Source organism: Myxine glutinosa, chromosome 2, assembly GCF_964187855.1.
Source record: "Myxine glutinosa chromosome 2, kmMyxGlut1.1, whole genome shotgun sequence".
Classification (NCBI taxonomy): domain Eukaryota; kingdom Metazoa; phylum Chordata; class Myxini; order Myxiniformes; family Myxinidae; genus Myxine; species Myxine glutinosa.
Window position 1 is genome coordinate 73,628,954 of NC_136262.1, and position 21,263 is coordinate 73,650,216.

The window sequence follows — 21,263 nt, forward strand, 5'->3', positions numbered from 1 at the left end:
TTTGTCCAGGTCTGCAGAGAGTGAGGAGGCTGCAGACTGCCGATCTGAGGGATGAGGAATGGAGCGACAGAGAGTTGAGTCATCAGCAAAGAGATAGAGAGGATTTTCAAGAGAGTCAGAGAGATCATTGATGAAGACCAGAATAAGCACAGGGCCCAGAACACTGCCTTGGGGAACCCCAGCCTGACAGGAAGAGGAGATGAGAGAAACCCATTCATGTCCACACGTTGACTATGACTAGAGAGGAAGTCCGCCAGCCATGCGTGGAGATTTCCATGGATACCAAAGGAGGAGGGTTTGGTGAGCAGAGCGGGGTGCCAGACCGTATCGAAGGCACGTGATATGTCGAGGGAGACAGCTCTAATTTCCTGTTTGGCATTGAGGACCTCTATCCATTGTTGAGAAAGCAGAATCAGCATGTCCAGAGTAGAGTGAGCTGGTCTGAAACCAAATTGATGATCAGAGATCAAGCCATTTGAGAAGAGGAAAGATTTCATATCCGAAGCAGTGATGGATTCCATGACTTTGCTGATAATTGGGAGAAGGCTGATTGGTCTGTAGTTGCTAGGATTTGTTTTTGCACCTTTTTGTGCAAAGCGGTGATGTTGGCTGATTTCCAAGCAGATGGCAGATGACCTTGAGCAAAAAAGAGGGTGAAGAGAACAGAGAGAGGGAGTGAAAGAGCGGAAGAACAGGATTTTAGGACCCGTGGGCTGATGCCGTCAGGTCCAGTTGCAGAATCAGAGTCGAGGGTTGACAGAATCTTTTCCACCTTGTCAGGAGGAAAGGACACAGAGTCCAGGAGCAGCTTGGTATGACTGGGTACAGTGGGTACAGAGATGGATGGGTTTGGGACACAAGATTTAGAGGCAAACATAGAGTTGAGGCATTCAGCTTTTTCACGTGCGGAGTCAGCTGTGTAGTGTGTAGCTGTTTGAGGTGAGGGAGGGGATGGAGGGGGAACAAACACCAGAAACAGATTTGACCAGATGCCACCAGGATTTGGAAGAGGGAGACAGATAAGAGAGTTCAGTCTTGAGAATGGAGAGATATTGTTTCCTGGCTCTCCTGAGGGTGGACACACACTTGTTTCGGGCTTTGTGAAAGGAAATGAGATTTCCTTCCATTGGATTTGCTTTCCAGGAGAGGAAGGCCAGTTGTTTCTGGGCAACAGCCTCACCACAAGATTCCGTGTACCATGGATGGGAGGAAGGGTATGACAACTGAAGATGAGATGGGATAAATCTGTGCATGAGAGAGAGCAATTTACTTTGGAAGAATTCCCAGGATGAGTTGATGTCAGAGGCGGTAGAGATGGGCGACCAGTCCAGATGATTGATGGCTGCTTGAAGACCGTGCCCGTTGGCCTGAGTGAAATGCCAGACTCGTCGACGCTGAGGGGGCTCTCTGAGAATGGTCATAGAGATGTCCACTTTAACAAGCACATGATCAGATTAGCCGATTGGAGCAGAAGAAGAGCAGCAGACATTTTCAGGGAAGTTAGTCATAACCAAGTCCAGAAGAGGAGATGCTCCGTTGACAGAGATACGGGTCGGGAAATTGACAGATTTTGTCAGCCCCAGTGAGTCGCAGAAGTCCTTTGCTGAAGAGCCATGGCTGGTGAGAGGGGTACCCACACCCAGCCAACTGGCATGGTGACAATTGAAATCACCACATATGAGGAAGAGAGAGTTGGGATGGGTTGATAGAAGTTGGTCCATATTATCAGACAGCGAGATGTAGATGGAGTCATCACTGTTTGGTGGACGGTACAACACACTTATGAACAAAAGGTGGGAGCGAAGGGGAAGCCGTAGCCAGAGGTATTCCTGGGGGTGAGGTGGAGAGAGGGCAGTGCAGGGTGATTGAGGAAGAGAGTTTTTTTTTTATAAAGATAGCAACCCCACCTCCAGGACGAGGCTCAGGTCTATCATACCGGGGGAGGGAGTAACCTGGGAGAGATACCAAGGAATCAGAGACATCATGAAGGAGGAAAGTTTCTGTTAAGCAGATCACGTCTGGTTTGTCAGAAGCAACCTGTATGGAGAGATCAGTCAAGTTTGAGCGAAGGCCCCGGATGTTTGAGGTCCATACCGTTAATGAAGAGGAAGGGGGAGCATCGGATACAGAACGGGGGGGGGGGGGGGTTGGGGGTAAGATGTGGAAGAGGAGGAAGAGGTAGGGAGAGCTGTTGAAGGTGTGTCAGAGATTTCAGAATAGCTTGGAGAAAGGGAAGGATGGGGCGGACAAAAGGATGGTGATTGGGTGAGGCACAGTGAGGTGTTATTTGAGGAGGAGGAAGAGCGAGGCAGAAGGTTGGGGGAGATGAAGGTGAAAGTTGGAAGGGGGAAGAAGCGGGGAGGACGCTTTGAGGAGGAGGGGTGAGAGGGGAGTCTAGGAGGGGAGGGGCGAGGGAGAGTCTAGGAGAGGAGGGGTGTGGGGGGAGTTTAGGAGGGAAGGAGCAAGGGGGGAGATTTGAAAGGGATGGGTGATGGGAAGGATTTGGAGGGGAGGGGCAAGGGGGAAGATTTGAAAGGGATGGGTGATGGGGAAGATTTGGAGGGGAGGGGCAAGGGGGAAGATTTGAAAGAGATGGGTGATGGGGAAGATTTAGAGGGGAGGGGCAAGTGTGTAGATTTGGAGGGGAGGGGTGATGGGGAAGTTTTGGAGGGGAGGGGTGATGGGGAAGTTTTGGAGGGGAGGGGTGATGGGGAAGTTTTCGAGGGGAGGGGTGATAGGGAAGATTTGGAGGGGAGGGGTGAGATTGGATTTTAGAAAGTGTACGATTAATGGAAAACGAACATTGATTGCAAAATGAGTTTCTTGTGACCTTCGAGTCAAAAATACGTTTGAGGACGCTGGAGGAGGGGTGGAGTGCAGGAGAGTTTCGGGAATGTAGAAAAGAGGAACTGTAAGAGATGAATTTTTTTTTTGGAATGAATAGATTTGGTGAGCAAGTCGAAAGCATCCTTTTATAGAAGAAGAAAAAGGTGTTATAATATATGACAGAATACAGTACTTCATGGGAAAGTTTAAACATTTTTAAATTGAGCAGTGAAAACTATCTGGGGAAATGGAAAATGGAAATGGGGGTGAAACACGTGATCGAAGAACGAACGAACAAATAAGAACAACGAATAAACGAATAAGAACAACGAATAAGATCAGAGAAGGAAATTTTTTTGTGTTTGTTTTTTGAGTTGAGATTTTAAACAAGGAAGTATGGGGTGAAAGACTGGGACAAAAAAAGAGAACGAAAGTAATTGCAGCACAATTGATGGACCGCTGAGAGAAAAACAAAGCCTCAAGGTAGGACACGGTAGCCTACTCGGCCTCAAAAGACGCGACACGAATTAACCGACGATTTTGTATACAGGTATGAAAAATTAACACCGGGAATCTTACTAAGGACACACTGTAGGTACACACACCGAAAGATAAATACAGTTTCGACAAAAACACAATTGTGAAAAATTACTTAACTTCGAAAGCGTGAGCGCATGGACAGCTTCGAAAAGACGTGACCTCACCGACCTTACTTACCGACCTTTAATTGCCTTTTCCTTCTATTTGTTGAACACTTAGTTTTGGAAACAGTAATTCTACAGGGTCAAGGACCTCCGCGCTCTTTGCAGACCCTTCCAAATTTACCATATCCCCTGTGGCTATAAGTATGTCCCTCACCTCATCATCCCTTTCATTTTTATCTGTCAGGGAAGGGTTAACATTATCCTCACAGTCGCAAGGACTTTCCCCTTTATCTATTTTTTCCTCACTAGCAGATCCAGCTGCTAACTCGTCTGAGCGAGTTTGGTTATCAGGACAAGGACTTACCACATCCTGAGAGGATCGACTATTTTCCGGGTCATACTCAATCTCGGCAAGTGGTGCAAGCAAATCTTCCTCACGTACACACACTTCCGGTACCATTTCCGTTACCACCAAGGAGTTTCCAGTGTAGGCCTCACCCTGGAGGTCTTGCGAGCCTGACACGATCTGAATCTTATTTTGTTTTTCTTTGGAATCACAGGATTCATCACTTGAACGCTTCTGACCTTTTTTCCTGGTGTCCGCTATGGATACTTCCATGTTATCGTCCGCACTGTCGTGTACAGTGGACGAAATGGGAGAGGGTTCAACCACTTTCATTCCCACCTGAAGTGGAGGGGTGGGGTTAGTCGCCTCACGTTCTAAATCTATCACTTCCCCTCCGGTCGGGGTGGTCGGGTCTGGCGCTTCGCTTACCGCAGTAGGTGGGGTGGGTGGGTTACCCACTCGATCCACCTCCTCCCCGTCAGTGTGCGGTGAAGAGGAGTCGCTCCTCACCAATCCTCTGCTTTCCTGCGGTGTAACCGCATTGGGGCAGGCACTCCTCACATGCCCGTAAGCCCCACACCCGAAACACGTCATAGCCTCTGAGGACCGTCCTCCTCCGTCCTCCAAGTCTCAACTTAGGAGATGACCAGTTTTAATGAACAGCACAGCAAGTCACATCACTCGGCCTCGTATCTCACATCCGGACTAGCAGCCCCCACCCTCCTTCGCACAGGCCATGCCCTCAGCTCACATATTCATATGACATCCCCCTTTCTCCAAAAATAAATAAATAATAATAATAGACAAGTTCATACAGAGCATCAAATGGACTGGAAACATAAGGAGAGAGGGAAACAAAACAAAAAAGAAAATCACAGTATTACCAGGTGAATTGCAATGCAGTTCGGGATGGTTATCCACCCACATATTTACCTTAGCTAGACCACTAGGAATCAAATATCCAGCCTGACAGGCTGTCTGACCGTGCGACCAGATCGAGTTTGGGATGCTGGTGGTGTGGTAGGCGCTTGGGTATGTGGAGATGATGGTGGCTCCTCGTCAGCACCCAGTTGTCCCTTGGCAATGGCATGGTCAACATCGGTATCGTCAAGGGAATTCTGGAACATCTTGGGCTCCGGCCGCCTTGGCTGGATCTGTTGAGTGTGTTGGATGTGGCGGCGATTCCGCCTCAGGATGTTTCCTGTTTCCATGACGACTTCGTACGACCTTGACCCTGAGCGGGTGGTGGACACAATTGCTGGTTTCCAAGTGTGGGACCACCCAGCCTACTCGAGAACCCGAACTCGTTGGCCCGGTTGAAGTGGCCCAAGATCGGGGCCAGCCTGGCAGTCAAAGTATTCTTTTTGGGATGCTTGCTGACGTTCAAGTGCCTCTAGGGTTGCGTCCCGATTTGGTGCTACGTTTGGAACCTTGGTAGGCAGGTTGGATTTCATTTTCCTCTGATTCAGTAGCTCAGCAGGTGATGCGAGGTGGCTGTCAATGGGCGTGGTCCTCAAAATGAGGAGGGCCATGTGTGGGTCAGCACCAGAGAGCTTTGTTTTGTGTAGTGTGTTCTTTATGGTTTGCACTTTGCGTTCTATGAAGCCGTTTGATTGCGGGTAGTGTGGGTTTGAAGTATGTAGGTTGAAGCTCCAGTCCTCAGCAAATTTTTTAAAAGCGCGGCTGCTAAAATGGCCTCCATTGTCGCTCATGAGAGTCTCTGGAATGCCCTGCTCTGAAAATACCAGCCGGAGAATACCAATTACGTCGTTATTTGTTGCCCCTGTTGGAAGTTTTCGAACAATGGGAAACCTGGAGTACACATCTGCGAGCAGGAGGTAGTCATGCCCATACAGGTGGAATAAGTCTGCAGCCAGTGTTTGCCATGGCCTGGTCGGGATCTCGTGTGGGATCATTGGTTCCTGGGACTGCCGACACTGCTGGGTCTGGCAGATGTGGCAGGAGCCAATCCAGTTTTCAATGTCCTCGTTCACCTTGGGCCAGAACACGCAAATGCGTGCCCTGAGCTGGGTTTTGAGGATACCGAGGTGGCCCTCATGTAGCTTCCTGAGGGTTTCATGTTGTAAACTGGCAGGGATAAGGAGCCGCCCCCCCCCCCCCCCTTCCACATGACACCATCTTCAACACTCAGCTCATCGCGATAATTCCAGTATGGCCTCAGTTCCCTGGGCAGATCATGGCGCCTTTCCGGCCATCCAGTCACGATGACTCTCCTGAGCGTGGTTAGGAGGGCATCCGCATTTGTGGCTTGCTGCACTTGTTGCGTCTTCTGGTGGCTGAATTGGAGGTGCTCCACTTTCACGTCAAGCTGGATAGTTGGCGCTTGCGTTGGTGTCAGCAAGCGAGACAGTCCATCGGCGAGGAGCATGTCTTTGCCAGCTTTGTACTTGATGCGTGTGTCATACCCCTGAAGCCGCAGTAGCATCCGTTGCAGTCGGGATGGGGCAGCAGTGAGGTTTTTCAAGCTGATCATTTCCAGGGGCTTGTGGTCACTCTCGACAATGAAGGGCCGACCGTATAGGTAAGTGTGGAAGCGTTCCCACCCGAACACGACAGCCAGCATCTCACGCTCAATGTTGGCATACCGTTGCTCCACCTCGGAAAGGCTCTTTGACGCAAAGGCGATGGGCTTGTTATCTTGCATTAGGCAAGCCCCAAGGTCTTTTGTGGAGGCATCGACCTGTAGTATTGTGGATTTGTGTGGGTCAACGTAGGTTTGGCAGGTCTCCTGGCAGATGGCAACCTTGACCTTTTGGAAAGCCTGGCTGTGGCTGGCTGTCCATTCTAGTTGCTCTGATTTCACCAGTTCCCGAAGGGGGGCTGTTAGGTCAGACAGCTTTGGTATAAAGGGGCCCATGTACGTAATGATACTAAGTGCCTTGCGAAGTTCACAGAGGTTTTTCGGGTCCGGTAAGCTCTGGATTGCGTCAACTTTTCCTGGGTCTGGGTGGGCACCTTGTTGGTCAAAGATGAGACCAAAAAAATGAATCTGTGGCTTTTTGATGCTGCACTTGTCGCTGTTGAACTGCAGGCCGAATCTGGCAGCTGTTTTCAAGAGGTGGTGCAGGTTTCGGTCATGTTCTTGCTCCGTTTTGCCGTAGATGGCAACATCATCAGCAATGCCGATGACACCTGGGCATTGCTCAAGAAGTTGGTCCATCTTGGCTTGGAACACGTCCTGGGACATCACCAGTCCAAACGGCATTCGCCGGAAGCAGTAACGGCCATATGGCGAGTTGAAGGTCGTGAGCAACTGGGAGGGAGGATCGAGCTTGATTGACCAGTACCCATTTTTGGCATCCAGCTTGGAGAAAACCATTGAGCCTGCAAACTTGTGCGTCAGCTCTTCAAGCGTGGGAGTACGGTGGTGGCACCTCTTGATGGCACGGTTCAAGTCCTTCGGGTCTAGGCAGAGCCTAAGTTTGCCGTTTGCTTTCCGCACGTAGGTGAGGCTACTGACACAGTCCGTAGGCTCGTCGACCTTCCGTATGATGCCCTGTCTCAGCATTATGTCCAGTTCTGACCTTACTTCGTCTATCATCTGGATGGGGCATCGACGTGGTGCGTGTATTACAGGGGGCACATTGGGGTCTACCACGATGCGATACTGGCCTGGGAAGTTTCCAATTTTGTCAAATTGGTCTGGATACGTGCTCAACAGGTCGTCCAATGTGTTAACTGGCTTGTCACCCGTGCAGTTCTCCTTCACCGAGCAGTGCAGGGTGAGGAGTTCAAGGTACCTACAGGTGGGCAGACTGAGGATTGCGGGGCAAGCGGCCTTGACTAGGAAGAACTCTGCATCGACCCATTGGGTATTCCTTTTCTTGCAGGGGAGGACAAGGGTGCCAAATTGCCGAATTTGCGAGCCATTGTTGGCCATTAGTATTGTCTGGGGTTTCTCCTGAATACGACCAGGTAGCGGCAGCCCAGTGGAGTCGACATCCAGGAGGAGACACAGACAGACACAGACAGACAGACACAGACAGACACAGACAGAGACAGACAGAGACAGACACAGACAGACACAGACACAGACAGAGACAGACACAGACAGACACAGACAGAGACACAGACAGAGACAGACAGAGACAGACACAGACAGACACAGACAGAGACACAGACAGAGACAGACACAGACAGACACAGACACAGACAGACACAGACAGAGACAGACACAGACAGACACAGACACAGACACAGACAGAGACACAGACACAGACACAGACAGAGACACAGACACAGACAGACACACAGACAGAGGAGGAGGAGGGGGGAGGGGGAGGAAGGGGGAGGGGAAGGGGGAGGGGGGGGGCAGGAAGGTGATTCAGGAAGGTGATTCAGAGGAAAGAGTGGCCATTTTGGAGGAGGGCTCATGACGGAGTGCTTTTTCGGGGGTTGTAGAGTTTCCAGCTGCAATCTCTCCACCTAAAGGGTATGCCGGATCAACCCCCCTGCAGCCGCCTCTCTAGTTGAAGGGTGATGTTGATCGAACTCTTGCTGCCGTACCTCTCCTGCACTGGGGCCTACCACTGGGCCTGCCCTGGGGCCTACTGTTGGGCCTGCCTTGGGGCCTACTCATGGACTTGCCTACTCCTACCCTCTCGTGCTGGGCCTGCACTGGGGCCTACCACTGGGCCTGCTCTGGGGCCTACTGCTGGGCCTGCCGTGGGGCCTACTCTTGGACCTGCCTACTCTTGGATCTGCCTACTCTTGGACCTGCCTACTCTTGGACCTGCCTACTCTTGGACCTGCCTACTCTTGGACCTGCCTACTCTTGGACCTGCCTACTCTTGGACTGGCCTACTCTGGTTTTTCACTCTCTTCTCCCTTCTTTGTTTCATGTGTAGGAAGAGATTTTTCGTGTGATAATCCATAAATAAAGACCGTGTGATTGAAGGCTTGGCTTGGTGTGCTTCAGGCCATAACACAGTGAAATACGAGAAGAAAGGTGAGACACAAAGATCATTATGCCAAATTAAGAGGATATTGTATGTTTTCATACAACTGCTGTGATAAGGAAGGACACACCTCTAAGCTGTCTAGGAAGGACACACCTCTAAGCTGTCTAGTCTAGCCTGGGTTTGAATCCTGATCCAGCTTTTAACTGTCATCTAAGTGTTTCACAGGCAGGTGATTCATCCTTGTGTGTCCTTGTCCCTTGAATGGACGTTAAACTGGACGGCATGTCTGCCGGGATTAGTTGGTGGACAATAAAGATCCCACTGTGTCCTTCGTGAAGAGTAGGCGAGCCATCGCCAGCACCCTGCCAAATTAAAATTTCCTGCTGTAACTATTGCTGGAAAAGCAATTGCAAACCACCCAGTATAACCCTTACCAAGAAACTGCTTTGGCAGCACCACGTCCCTGCAAGAGACTATGTCAGAAGAATGGAGAGATTGGCCTACCAATGAATAAATAAGAAAGACATTCTGCAGAGCACGATACTTGCACAATCCAGCCCCCCTCCAAAAAAGAGTTGCCATGGACACAACAAATTGTCCATTTCATTGATTTAAATTGATGCTCTTAATAAAACTAAGTTCAATCGGATAAGAATTGATTATTTTTCAGATGAAAATTGATGATTTTAGAAGTTTGACCTGAAGTTGACCTTTGACCTTAATAATAGCTAGTCTTCCAATTCAGTGATGCACGATAATAATAATAATAATACATTTATTTTATATAGCGCTTTTCAAGAAGCCCAAAGACGCTTTGACAGAGTACAAAAAACAAGTGCAAAAAGACAAAAAAAACCCAGAGGGTGGGAGCAGCGATGGAGAAGGCCCTGTCCCCCCAGGATTTGAATTTGGTCCGCATGGGGGGGGGGGGGGGGGGTAATTCTCAAGATGAAAATGCTGTTTAATTCTCAAGCCAATTGGATGAAAATTGATGATTTTAGAAGTTTGACCTTAAGTTGACCTTTGACCTTAATAATAGTTAGTCTCCCAATTCAGTGATGCACTATGCAAATGCTGTTTAATTCTCAAGCCAATTGGATGAAAATTGATGATTTTAGAAGTTTGACCTTAAGTTGACCTTTGATCTTAATAATACTTAGTCTCCCAATTCAGTGATGCACTATGCAAATGCTGTTTAATTCTCAAGCCAATTGGATGAAAATTGATGATTTTAGAAGTTTGACCTTAAGTTGACCTTTGACCTTAATAATAGTTAGTCTCCCAATTCAGTGATGCACTATGCAAATGCTGTTTAATTCTCAAGCCAATTGGATGAAAATTGATGATTTTAGAAGTTTGACCTTAAGTTGACCTTTGACCTTAATAATACTTAGTCTCCCAATTCAGTGATGCACTATGCAAATGCTGTTTAATTCTTAAGCCAATTGGATAAAAATTGATGATTGTTAGAAATTTGACATTGAGTTGACCTTTGACCTTTGACCTCAAAATCAATAGGCTTCTTCCTTGTGACAAACCCTACCGGTTTCAAATTGTGACCTGTCGGTGATTGACAGACCAACAGACAGACAAACAGACAGAATAACGCACAAAACCAATCAATATACTTGAAATATCTTCGATTTTGCAAGTAACAACTCGTGAGCTATTCGCGTAGTTTGTACTCGGAAATGTATTGTTATTTTGGACTGAAAATTACAATCCATCCAAAGTTAAAGTATCATGTTGTAGCGGCTGCCGCTGGGGTTACACAATCGCCTTGCACCTATCAAGGACGCGGAGCGATCACCAGGCCGGGCTCGTCCAGGACGCCCGGGCAGGCCCGCGCTCGACTTGCCAGGCCTCGGTCGGGACGCCCGGGCAGGCTCGCCCTCAACTTGCCAGGCCGCAGCCGGGACGCGGGGCCACGCCCCCTGGCGCCAGGCCTGGGCAAACCCCCTGGCGGAATAGATATATATTGCTGACCGTAAAACGTTTTTCCCAGAGTGCCTGAGTGTTTGATTCGAATAAAGCAGCTCAGATGAATTCAAGCTTTTTGTCGCGTCCATTCTTTCGATCGACGTGGGAGCCACAGCTCCTTCATTGGTGACCTACCGACATGGACACGGCAGTCGCCCTTAAACTGCCTACCTTCTGGGAGGCTCACGCGGCGGTTTGGTTCGCACAAGCGGAGTCCCTGTTCGCCCTGCGGGGCATCACGGCGGACGACACCCGCTTCCACCACGTGGTCGCTGCGCTCGGGTCGGCCACCGCAGCCCGCGCCCTGAGCCTCCTCGAGAGCCCGCCAGCCGCTGACAAATACGGCGCGATTAAGAAGCTTCTCCTCGATGCTTTCGCCCTCCCAGCGGCGGAACGCGCACGGCGCCTGCTCGATTTGCCTGAGCTCGGCGACACGCGCCCTTCCGAGCGAATGGACTACATGCTTTCGCTGCTCGGCGAGCACTCTCCGGCATTCCTGTTCCGGGAGCTGTTCCTCCGTCAGCTGCCTAACCCGGTACGCCTCGCCCTGGCAAGCACGACGATCACAGATCCCCGGGCCCTTGCCAGAGAAGCCGACAAAATCTCCGCCGCGGGACAGCGCATCGCAGCGGCGACATGGGACCCGCCGCCGCCTGATGCACCATCCATGGCGCCCGAGCACCCGGCGCGTTCGACGGCCGAACTGCCGACGCAATTGGCGGCCGCTATACCGAGCCGACCACGTCCAGCACGACGTCCGAAGCCTCCACCCGACCAAGCGTGGTGTTCCTATCATGCCAGGTTCGGACAGAAGGCCCGGACATGCCGACCCCCGTGCACCTTCGGCGGGTCGGGAAACGGCCAGGCCGGCGTTCATTACCTGCCATGAGCGCCGGCCACAGTCACACGGGCAACTTACTGTTCATCACGGATAAAGCGTCCGGACGGCGCTTCCTGTGCGACACCGGCGCCCAACTGAGCGTCATGCCCGCCTCTGACCAGGACAGGCGATCCGCGGTTTGCGGCCCCTCCTTGGTTGCGGCCAACGGATCGACTATCCGCACCTTCGGCCCGCGCAACGTCACCCTCTGCTTCGGCGGCCAACGCTTTGCTTGGACGTTTGTAACCGCCAACGTGCCCATGGCTCTGCTAGGCGCCGACTTCCTCTGCGCACACGGACTGCTGGTGGACGTCCAACGGCGTCGTTTAATCAACGCTGAAACCTTCAGCTCCCTGGTATGCACATTGAGCAGCTCCGCGCCGACCGAGCTGGCATGCACCGTCCCGGCGGCGAACGAGTTTGCTCGCCTGCTCGCGGAGTTCCCGGCCCTCACGCGGCCGACGTTTTCGGCCGTCGCAGTACGGCATGGGATCGAGCACCACATACCAACCACGGGCCCGCCGGTCTACGCCAGGGCCCGCCGCCTCGACCCAGCCAAGCTTGCCGTTGCGAAGGCCGAATTCGACGCGTTGGAGCACCTCGGCATCGTGCGGCGCTCCGATAGCGCGTGGGCCTCGCCACTGCACATCGTGCCAAAGCCGGGGGGTGGATGGCGCCCGTGTGGCGACTACCGCCGTCTTAATGACGCTACAACACCCGACAGGTACCCGATCCCGCATATCCAAGACTTCTCCGCCCGTCTGGCGGGACGGGTCATTTTTTCGAAAATTGATCTCATACGGGGATATCACCAGGTACCTGTCAGGGCGGCCGACGTCCCTAAAACGGCAGTCATCACGCCGTTCGGCTTATTCGAGTTCTTGCGGATGCCGTTTGGTCTCAAGAACGCGGCTCAGGCGTTCCAGCGCTTGATGGACGGCGTGCTGCGTGACCTGCCGTTCCTTTTCGTTTACCTGGACGACATCCTCGTCGCCAGCACGTCCCGGGCCGAGCACCTCCTCCACCTCCGAACACTGTTCGGGCGCCTCAGCGAGCACGGCCTCATCGTCAACCCGGCCAAATGCCACTTCGGCACGACGGCCGTTGATTTTTTGGGCCACCACATCACCAAGAACGGGGCTGTGCCGCTGCCAACCAAGGTCGAGGCCATCACCACTTTCCCGCGTCCCCGCACCATAAAGGCCCTGCAGGAATTCCTGGGAATGGTGAATTTTTATCACCGCTTCGTGCCCCGCGCTGCTCAACTCATGCGGCCCCTCTACGAAGCCCTCCGGGGCAAGCCGGCCAAGCACGACGTCGCCTGGTCCGCAGCAATGGATGCGGCCTTCCAAAGCTCAAAGCGGGCCCTCGCCGACGCAACACTGCTCGCTCACCCGGTGCTCAACGCTCCCATCGCCCTCACCACGGATGCCTCCGACTACGCGGTGGGCGCCGTACATGAGCAATGGGTGAACGGGGTTTGGCAGCCACTCGCTTTTTTCAGCCGGCAGCTCCGGCCGAACGAGCTCAAATACAGCACGTTTGACCGGGAGCTCCTCGGTCTACACCTGGCCGTCCGCCATTTCCGCCACCTCCTGGAGGGCCGACCTTTCACGGCGTTCGTCGACCACAAGCCGTTGGTTTACGCCATGGCCAAGGTCACGGAGCCATGGTCGGCCCGCCAACAGCGCCACCTCTCCGCCGTGTCGGAGTTTACCACGGACATCCGGCACGTCGCCGGCAAAAACAACGCCGTGGCCGACTGTCTTTCCCGGGCCAGCGCGAACGCGGTCCACCTGGGCGTGGATTTTGCGCTTATGGCGGCGGACCAAACCACCGACACCACGGTGCAAGCCCTCCGGGCGGCGGACACGGGCCTCCGCCTGGCCGACATCCCCTGCGCGGACACTGTCCTGCTCTGCGACGTCTCCCAAGGCCGGCCTCGCCCCATCGTGCCCGTCACCTGGCAACGCCGCATCTTCGCCTCCCTCCACGGCCTTTCCCACCCGGGCCGGAAAGCTTCCCAGAAGCTGGTGTCGGCGCGTTTCGTCTGGCACGGCCTTCGTCGGGACGTCCGCGATTGGACCAGCGCCTGCACCGCCTGCCAACGGGCCAAGGTCCACCGACACACCCAGGCCCCGCTGGCACCTTTCACCGTGCCCGAACGACGTTTCGACCACGTCAACGTGGATCTGGTGGGCCCCCTTCCCCCATCACGAGGGTTCACACACCTGCTCACCATGGTGGACAGGACCACCAGGTGGCCGGAGGCCGTTCCCCTCGTCTCCACCACCACCGCCGACGTGGCGCAGGCCTTCATCGCCACCTGGGTCGCCCGCTTCGGCGCACCGGCGGACATCTCGTCAGACCGCGGACCACAGTTCACCTCCGAGCTGTGGGGCGCGGTCGCCCGCAACCTGGGGGTCAAGCTCCACCGTACTACGGCCTACCACCCCCAAGCAAACGGGTTGTGCGAGCGATTCCACCGCTCCATGAAGGCCGCGCTCATGGCCGGCCTTCAAGACGGCGGTTGGGCCGACCGGCTGCCGTGGGTCCTTTTGGGCCTTCGCACGGCCCCCAAGGAGGACCTCCAGGCATCCACCGCCGAGCTGGTCTATGGCCAGGTGCTACGCGTCCCGGGCGAATTCGTGCCCGACGCTACCAGCCCCTGGTCCGCAGCTCGCCAGCGCTCGGACCTCCAGGAGGCCGCCCGACGGTTTGCCCCCGTGCCGACATCCCACCACGGTGACCCCCAGTCCTACGTCCCCCCAGCACTCCGCACCGCGGAGTATGTTTTTGTGCGTCACGACGCACATCGGCGGCCACTCCAGCCGCCGTACGACGGGCCCTTCCGGGTGCTGCGACGGGACGACAAGTCGTTCGTCATCGACATCGGCGGCAGGTCGGACCGGATTGCAGTGGACCGCCTCAAGCCGGCGCACGTGGACGTCGACCACCCACCACGGGTGGCCCTCCCGCCGCGGCGAGGCCGCCCCCCGTCCACGGTGCCCCCCACTCGACCGCCCACCACCTCACCGGACCCCCTCCCACGACCCGCCAGGGGTCGCTTCGGCCGGGTCATCAGGACCCCCCTCAAGTTGACCCTGCCGGTGCAAGTCGATTCTGGGGGGACGTGTGTAGCGGCTGCCGCTGGGGTTACACAATCGCCTTGCACCTATCAAGGACGCGGAGCGATCACCAGGCCGGGCTCGTCCAGGACGCCCGGGCAGGCCCGCGCTCGACTTGCCAGGCCTCGGTCGGGACGCCCGGGCAGGCTCGCCCTCAACTTGCCAGGCCGCAGCCGGGACGCGGGGCCACGCCCCCTGGCGCCAGGCCTGGGCAAACCCCCTGGCGGAATAGATATATATTGCTGACCGTAAAACGTTTTTCCCAGAGTGCCTGAGTGTTTGATTCGAATAAAGCAGCTCAGATGAATTCAAGCTTTTTGTCGCGTCCATTCTTTCGATCGACGTGGGAGCCACAGCTCCTTCAATGTCCGTTTTAATAATACACCCCGCCCCCCCCCCACCCCTTTGACCAAATGTGAACCAAAGCACTTATGAATCCGAACCACAAGAATGATCAGAAAATGTAAACTAACAACATGCTCTCATTTTTTTCAGCTGCCAAATAAACACAGCGGACAATTCCATAAGATTTTCAAAGAAATTTCTGAAGAGGAAGAACCCCAAGAGAGTGAGTCCATCTTGATCAATCGTCATGTAATGCACACACATGTGGCATGATGCTCTTGGTGAGTCGCTCACCGAGCCTCCCGTGTGCTCATCGTGTGTCCACAGCTTTCGTGTGTGCTCTGCAGCGAGATCTCATTTTTCAAGGCCGGATTTACATTTGCCCAAATCAAATTTGCTTTTACAGCAGCTTCTTCGGCAAGGACATAAAAGTGAGTCGGATTACCTACAGGTCACCAGTCGGCATGATATTCAAGCCAAAAGGTGTCCCTAAGATCAATTTGACCTCCAGGTGACACCATCGGCTGGCATATCCTCAGCTTAAAATGTGTTTTGCTGGGAAATTCATTAACAAGCTATTGTCACATCAAAGTAACATTGATGAGTAAAACACGTCATGAACGATAAGTCACTTAAAACAAAATTTTTTTTCCTCAGTTGATCATCCCGGTGACATCGGTCTTGGCAATCAAGAAACGGAGGAGCGCCTTACTAGTGCCAAATGCTCTGTCTATCAAGACTGTCACTGAAAAGGTAAGACTTCAATATCATTTACCTAAACATGCACAGATATGAGAAAGGATGGCGGTGTGTGGGGGAAATGGGGAAGTGGTGGAGGGAGCATCCCCCTATTAATTTCCAATTGGTCACTGGCTTTGACACCGATACAAATTTTTATAACGGATCCCTCGGCATCAAAAGGCTACATATATCGAACAAACTGTTTCAAATGGAGAACCTCGTCGCCATTAGAGCATTTAAATTGCATCAGATGTTCCAATTGCATCAGATAATATTCCTACAGGTCTCACAAGATCTGCCAGCAACCCTCTTATGGTTAAACTGCCAAAATCAAGACTCTCTATTCACCTTCACTCTTTCATTCCCCTTTTCTCCCGCCTCTGGAACAAACTCCCCCACTCCCTTCAATCCCACTCCTCCCTCCAGGTCTTTAAAACAGCTGTTCACCACCATCTCTTATCTTCCCCCATCCAAAACCTTGATCTTTTCTACCCCCGTTAATTCACCCCAGATCCACTTTTTTGAAATACCGACTTCTTTCCTGGAAGTCCTAGCAGTGTCCATGTGTTTTTGTTTTTTTTACCTCCCCCCCCCCCCCCCCCTTCTGGTGCCTTCTCCACCCAAGCCCTCTCCCTCCCACAGATCTCCCGATGTCCCTGCTCTCCATCTTGTCTCCCACTCCCTTTATCATATGTTTTATGTGTCAGTTTTTGTGATCAATGTTAGCTCTTACACGAGCCTCGATCTTGTATCCAAAAAGGAAAAATTTTTTGCTGCTACCAGCTTGCCAGCTTGATGACAGACGATGACATTTGCATTTTTCCCCTCTCCATGCATCCCTACCCCGTTTAGAATCCCGTGCGTGCACTGGCAACTTGCTCGTAGCATAAACACATGGGATCAAACATTTGTAAAAACAAGACCGATAGTCTAACAATGCCATAGCCGGGCTTGTTTGATACTTTAGTTGAAGAGGATAGTATGACCTGGGTGTGAATACCAGTCAGCAGTTTGCAAATAATGTATTTATTTTTTTTGACTTCAGGCATGGACAGCCAGTTCGTGAATGACTTGGGTAAAAAACGGCGAATGGCAAACGATGAACCAATAAATTCCACATTCCTGTGCCACCTTCAATTGAACGTCTGAATGTTGCTATATCTAGTTAATGGTGAAACTGCAAATGGCGAATCTGCGAATGTCACGGATGGAGACCCTTATGTCATTTCCTCATTCTGCTTTAAACTCAATATCTCTATATTTTTATTCCAATCAGCATCATTACAATTACAAATTAATACTATCGTATTAGCATTTCATAATATTGTTGCGGATTCGGGGGTCGGCGCTCCCCTTACCAAGGGGGGGGGGGGGGGGGGGTTAATCCCCTTGTCTTTTAAGCTGGCCGTCCCCCAATCCTGGAAATTATAACGCTCCTTTCCGGTCGAGATTGGCCAGGGTGATTGGTCAATGGAGTCCCAAACACCTGAGTGCCAATTCGACCACAAAGCAGGGAGATAACTCCTGCTCGGACCGCGGACAAGATGGAAATTGCCGAGCTGTTTAGCAATCCGAAGCCCGAGCCATTAACAAAAGACTAACCGGATCCTGAGCGGTTCCGAAATCGTGCCACAGGTACTCAATGGAGAGAAAGAACGAAGACGATCAAATGGAGAGGAAAGCAAAGTAAAGGAAGAACAAATATGATTTATTAATTATGTACAAAAACCCAAGAAGAGGAAACGAAAGGGAAGGAATATACAAGAAGAAGAAGAAGCAGGACACAGGGAAACCTTACCTATACAGTCTTACTTAACCCCAGGACAAACAAACAGACTTACACGGGAGGGTAGTGGTAGGAGGAGAAGGGTCCAAGCAGATGGTAGGGCGCTGAGGTCCGGCTCCGGTCCAGGCTGAAGAATGGGAGGCAGCTTGCGTGTCGCCGGCGCGCGATCGGGCCTTACATATGGCGGAGGAGTAGTCCTTCGCAAGTCCGTATGCGCAGTTCTCTGCTCGTGACCTCCTTACTCAGCTTCTCAGGTGTTCAGCGCCGCTTAATGATTCCTCGCGCATCTGGTACAAACGAGCTCAACAACCGGCAACAATAGGGGTGTTATGAAAGTCAAATCCACAACATTGTCCCAATAGTAGGTTTAATGACAATTCGATCTCTGGCAACATCCTGTAAAAATACGGTCATGCAATATATCAGGATTATATAATCAAGGAGAAGTTCAGCAATTATCAATCAGTGCAAGCAAGCCTAGTTCATCTACATATACGCACCATTCGAGTCTACGTGTCACAGATTAAATGTCACAGGAATGATCCGGAGCGATGGCCGTCCGAGTTCTTATAGATGCCTCTCAGTGGTTGGAGAGAGCATAACACCTGGGTTCAACTTCGATACAATTTCATTACATTCTCCCCGCCGTTAAAACTACACTTTCGCTAAGGCAGGAATCAAGCACGCAGCAGCAATAGTAGGGCAGCGATTGTCCGTCCATGTCAGTCAGTCCACCCGTAGCGATCGGGGCAACAAATTTCCCTTCCAGCACGGGTCCGGAAACTACCGGGTACTACATCCCCAAGTCCGGAGTCCCCTGCGTCGGAGTAGCTGCCTAAGTCAGGTGACGAAGGTGGCACCACAGCCTTCAGGTTGGGGTGTATTTGGCGGCGAGATGCCGGCAGATGCTCCATAGGCGGAGCAACGGGAGAGTCCATAGACTCGTAAATTGGTTCGTCGATTTCCCCGCAAGGGGCCAGGTGGCGTACGGAGACAGTTGACTTGCGTGCATCAGACATCAACACACGAGCATGCTCGGGATTAGCTTGGAGTACTTGCACCTTATCCACTAGTGGATCATACTTACTCATGCGAACCGCATGTTTGAGGTAAGCCGGCCCCGGCTCTGCAAGCCAACTAGGTAAAGATTGGATACTACCCGAACTCCTCGGGTGATGAAACATCCGTTCGTGGGGAGTTTGGTTGGTTGCCGTACACAGTAAAGTCCTGATCGAGTTCAGTGCCGCAGGTAACGACCAAGCCCATTTATTTAGGCCTCGGCCGAGGGACTTAAGGCTTAACATGGCGGCTCCATATAATACCATTGAAGCATTCGACCTGTCCATTCGCCTGCGGTCTATAAGGAGTGGCATAGCTAGAAGCGATATTATGCTGGAGTAAGAAGTTCCTCACCTCCTGGGACAGGAACACCGCACCTCGATCGGTATGCACGTATGCCGGATTCCCAAACATAGAAAACAAGTTCTGCAGGCACCGGATAACCGTGGCGGCTGTCATATCTATGCACGTGACAGCGAAAGGGAATCTCGAGAACTCATCAACGATAGTGAGCAGATAACGAGAGTTACTCGATGCCGGTGACGCCGGCAGTGGCCCTTTGAAGTCCATCGCCAATCTCTCCCACGGCCTAGTTGCTCGGACCAGTGTTCCCATCGAAGGGTTGTAAAAACGTGGTTTGAGTTCAGCACATACAGAACAATTGCGACAGATCTGGCAAATGTCTTCAACAGAGTAGGGCAAGTTACGACTACGCACAAAATGAGCGAAACGCGTCACCCCGGGATGGCACAAAGTGTCGTGCAAAGCGCGCAGATCCTCCAAAGATATGAGGCCCGCACACGTCGCCGGCCGCGATAAGGCGTCGGCAACCAGGTTATCCCTCCCAGGGCGATATTTGATTGTGTAGCAGAAATCAGCGAGTTCGATTCGCCAGCGAGTGATTTTCTCATTCTTAATGCGTTGAGAATGCTGGGTGTCATACATAAACGCAATGCTCTGCTGGTCCGTGATAATTTGGAAGCATCGTCCGAGCAAGTAGGGACGCCAACGCCGAATCGACTTGATGATGGCATACGCCTCCTTTTTGACAGACGAATGTCTCCGCTCAGCGGAGGAGAGAGTTCACGAAAAGAAGGCCACAGGGCGCCCCCCTTGGGAGAGAGTTGCAGCTATCGCATGATCCGATGCATCACTTTCCAAAACAAAAGATTTATTTTCGTCAATCGTCGCCACAGCGGCGCCAGCGATGTCAGACCTAAGGCTATGGAAAGCGGCCTTGGCAGCAAGGCTCATGGGGAACGCTTCGCAGTCCACAAGTGGGCGGAGCTTCGTGGATAAATTTTGTACCCACTTAGAATAATGAGCGAACAGCCCGAGAACACGCTTCAACGAAGCACGATCGCAGGGCGGGGCCATGTCGAGCAAGGGTCGCAGATGCTCCTTATCCGGAGCAACAGAGCCGTGGGTCACGGTGTACCCCAGAAGATCTATCGTGCGAGTGGAGTAACGACATTTAGCCTCATTCATAGTTAAGCGATACCTCTGCGCGACCTCGAGGAAGCTCTTCAGATTAGCATCATGATGTTCCTGGTCATACCCGCAAACCGTGAGATTGTCCAGATATACAAAGACATCGGTCAAGTTCTCCTTAGCGATGAGGTCGTCCATAGCCCTCTGAAAACAAGTGACCCCGTTCGTGACCCCAAAAGGTAGCCGGATGAACTGGTATAACCTTTGACCCGATTCAAACACTGTATAGATGCAATCGGCCTCGGAGATGGGGATTTGATGATACGCACTATGCAGATCGAGAGTGCTATAGACCGAATACTGGGCCACCTAGCAAACCAGGGAGTCCATTCCCGGAAGGGGGTAGGCGTCCAGCTGTGTAAACCGATTAATCGTCTGTGAATAGTCGATTACCATGCGTTTGCGATGCACTTCGCTTCATACCACCAGAACTTGGGCCCGCCATGGCGACCGACTAGGTGCTATGATACCTTCCTTTAATAGCTGGGCCGTTTCTTCCGCAATGAATTGCGCGTCAGCTCGTGAGTAGCGTCGCGATTTAACCGCTACAGGTGTACAGTCTGTGGTCATATTGGGGAACAGCGACAGCGGCTCAATTTCCATCCCTGCAAGAGCACACACAGCAAGCGTATCAGTGCCACCAAATTCCATTTCCAAACGTCCATGTCGCTTGAGAAAATCATGTCCTAGCAAAACTACTGCACATAATGCGGGTAAGACCATTAGATGCACATCCGGAAACATTCGTCCCTTAATCACAAGCTTCAGTCGACATTCCCCTTTTGTGCTGAGCCATAGCCCCTGAGAGGCCATAAAGATTCGGCGTCTTGTCCCAAGAATCGGCCATCTATGTTTTTGCACAAGTCGAAAATCCACATAACTATCCGTGGAACCTGTGTCGATCAAAGCATTAGCAAAAATTCCTTCAATCATGAGTGGGATGATCGCACGAGCTAGGCCAGGTGGGCCTGTAGTTATCGAGTCATCTAGTCGAGGCGCTTGTGCCTCGCGTGTGGATCCAACGCCAGCTAAAGTCTTTCGTGCCGTTGAAGTCATTTGTAGGCCAGTCGTGCCGCCTCCAGAGGGCACACGTGCCACGCGTGAAGATCCCAGCT

At 52.3% G+C, this 21,263-nt stretch overlaps 1 protein-coding gene across 3 annotated transcripts in view; it reads left to right on the forward strand.

The window, feature by feature from the left end:
* LOC137422356 (uncharacterized) overlaps positions 1-21,263 on the forward strand; it is a 162,073-nt gene that overhangs the window by 52,532 nt on the left and 88,278 nt on the right. For all 3 annotated transcript variants that reach the window (XR_013622685.1, XM_078773426.1, XM_068109106.2), the window contains exons 4-6: positions 15,222-15,294; positions 15,399-15,502; positions 15,729-15,824. Coding sequence is in view for 2 of the 3 variants with exons in the window: in XM_078773426.1 (XP_078629552.1) it covers positions 15,222-15,294; positions 15,399-15,502; positions 15,729-15,824 (273 nt within the window). In the remaining variant the exon portion in view is untranslated. The remainder of the gene's footprint in view (positions 1-15,221; positions 15,295-15,398; positions 15,503-15,728; positions 15,825-21,263) is intronic.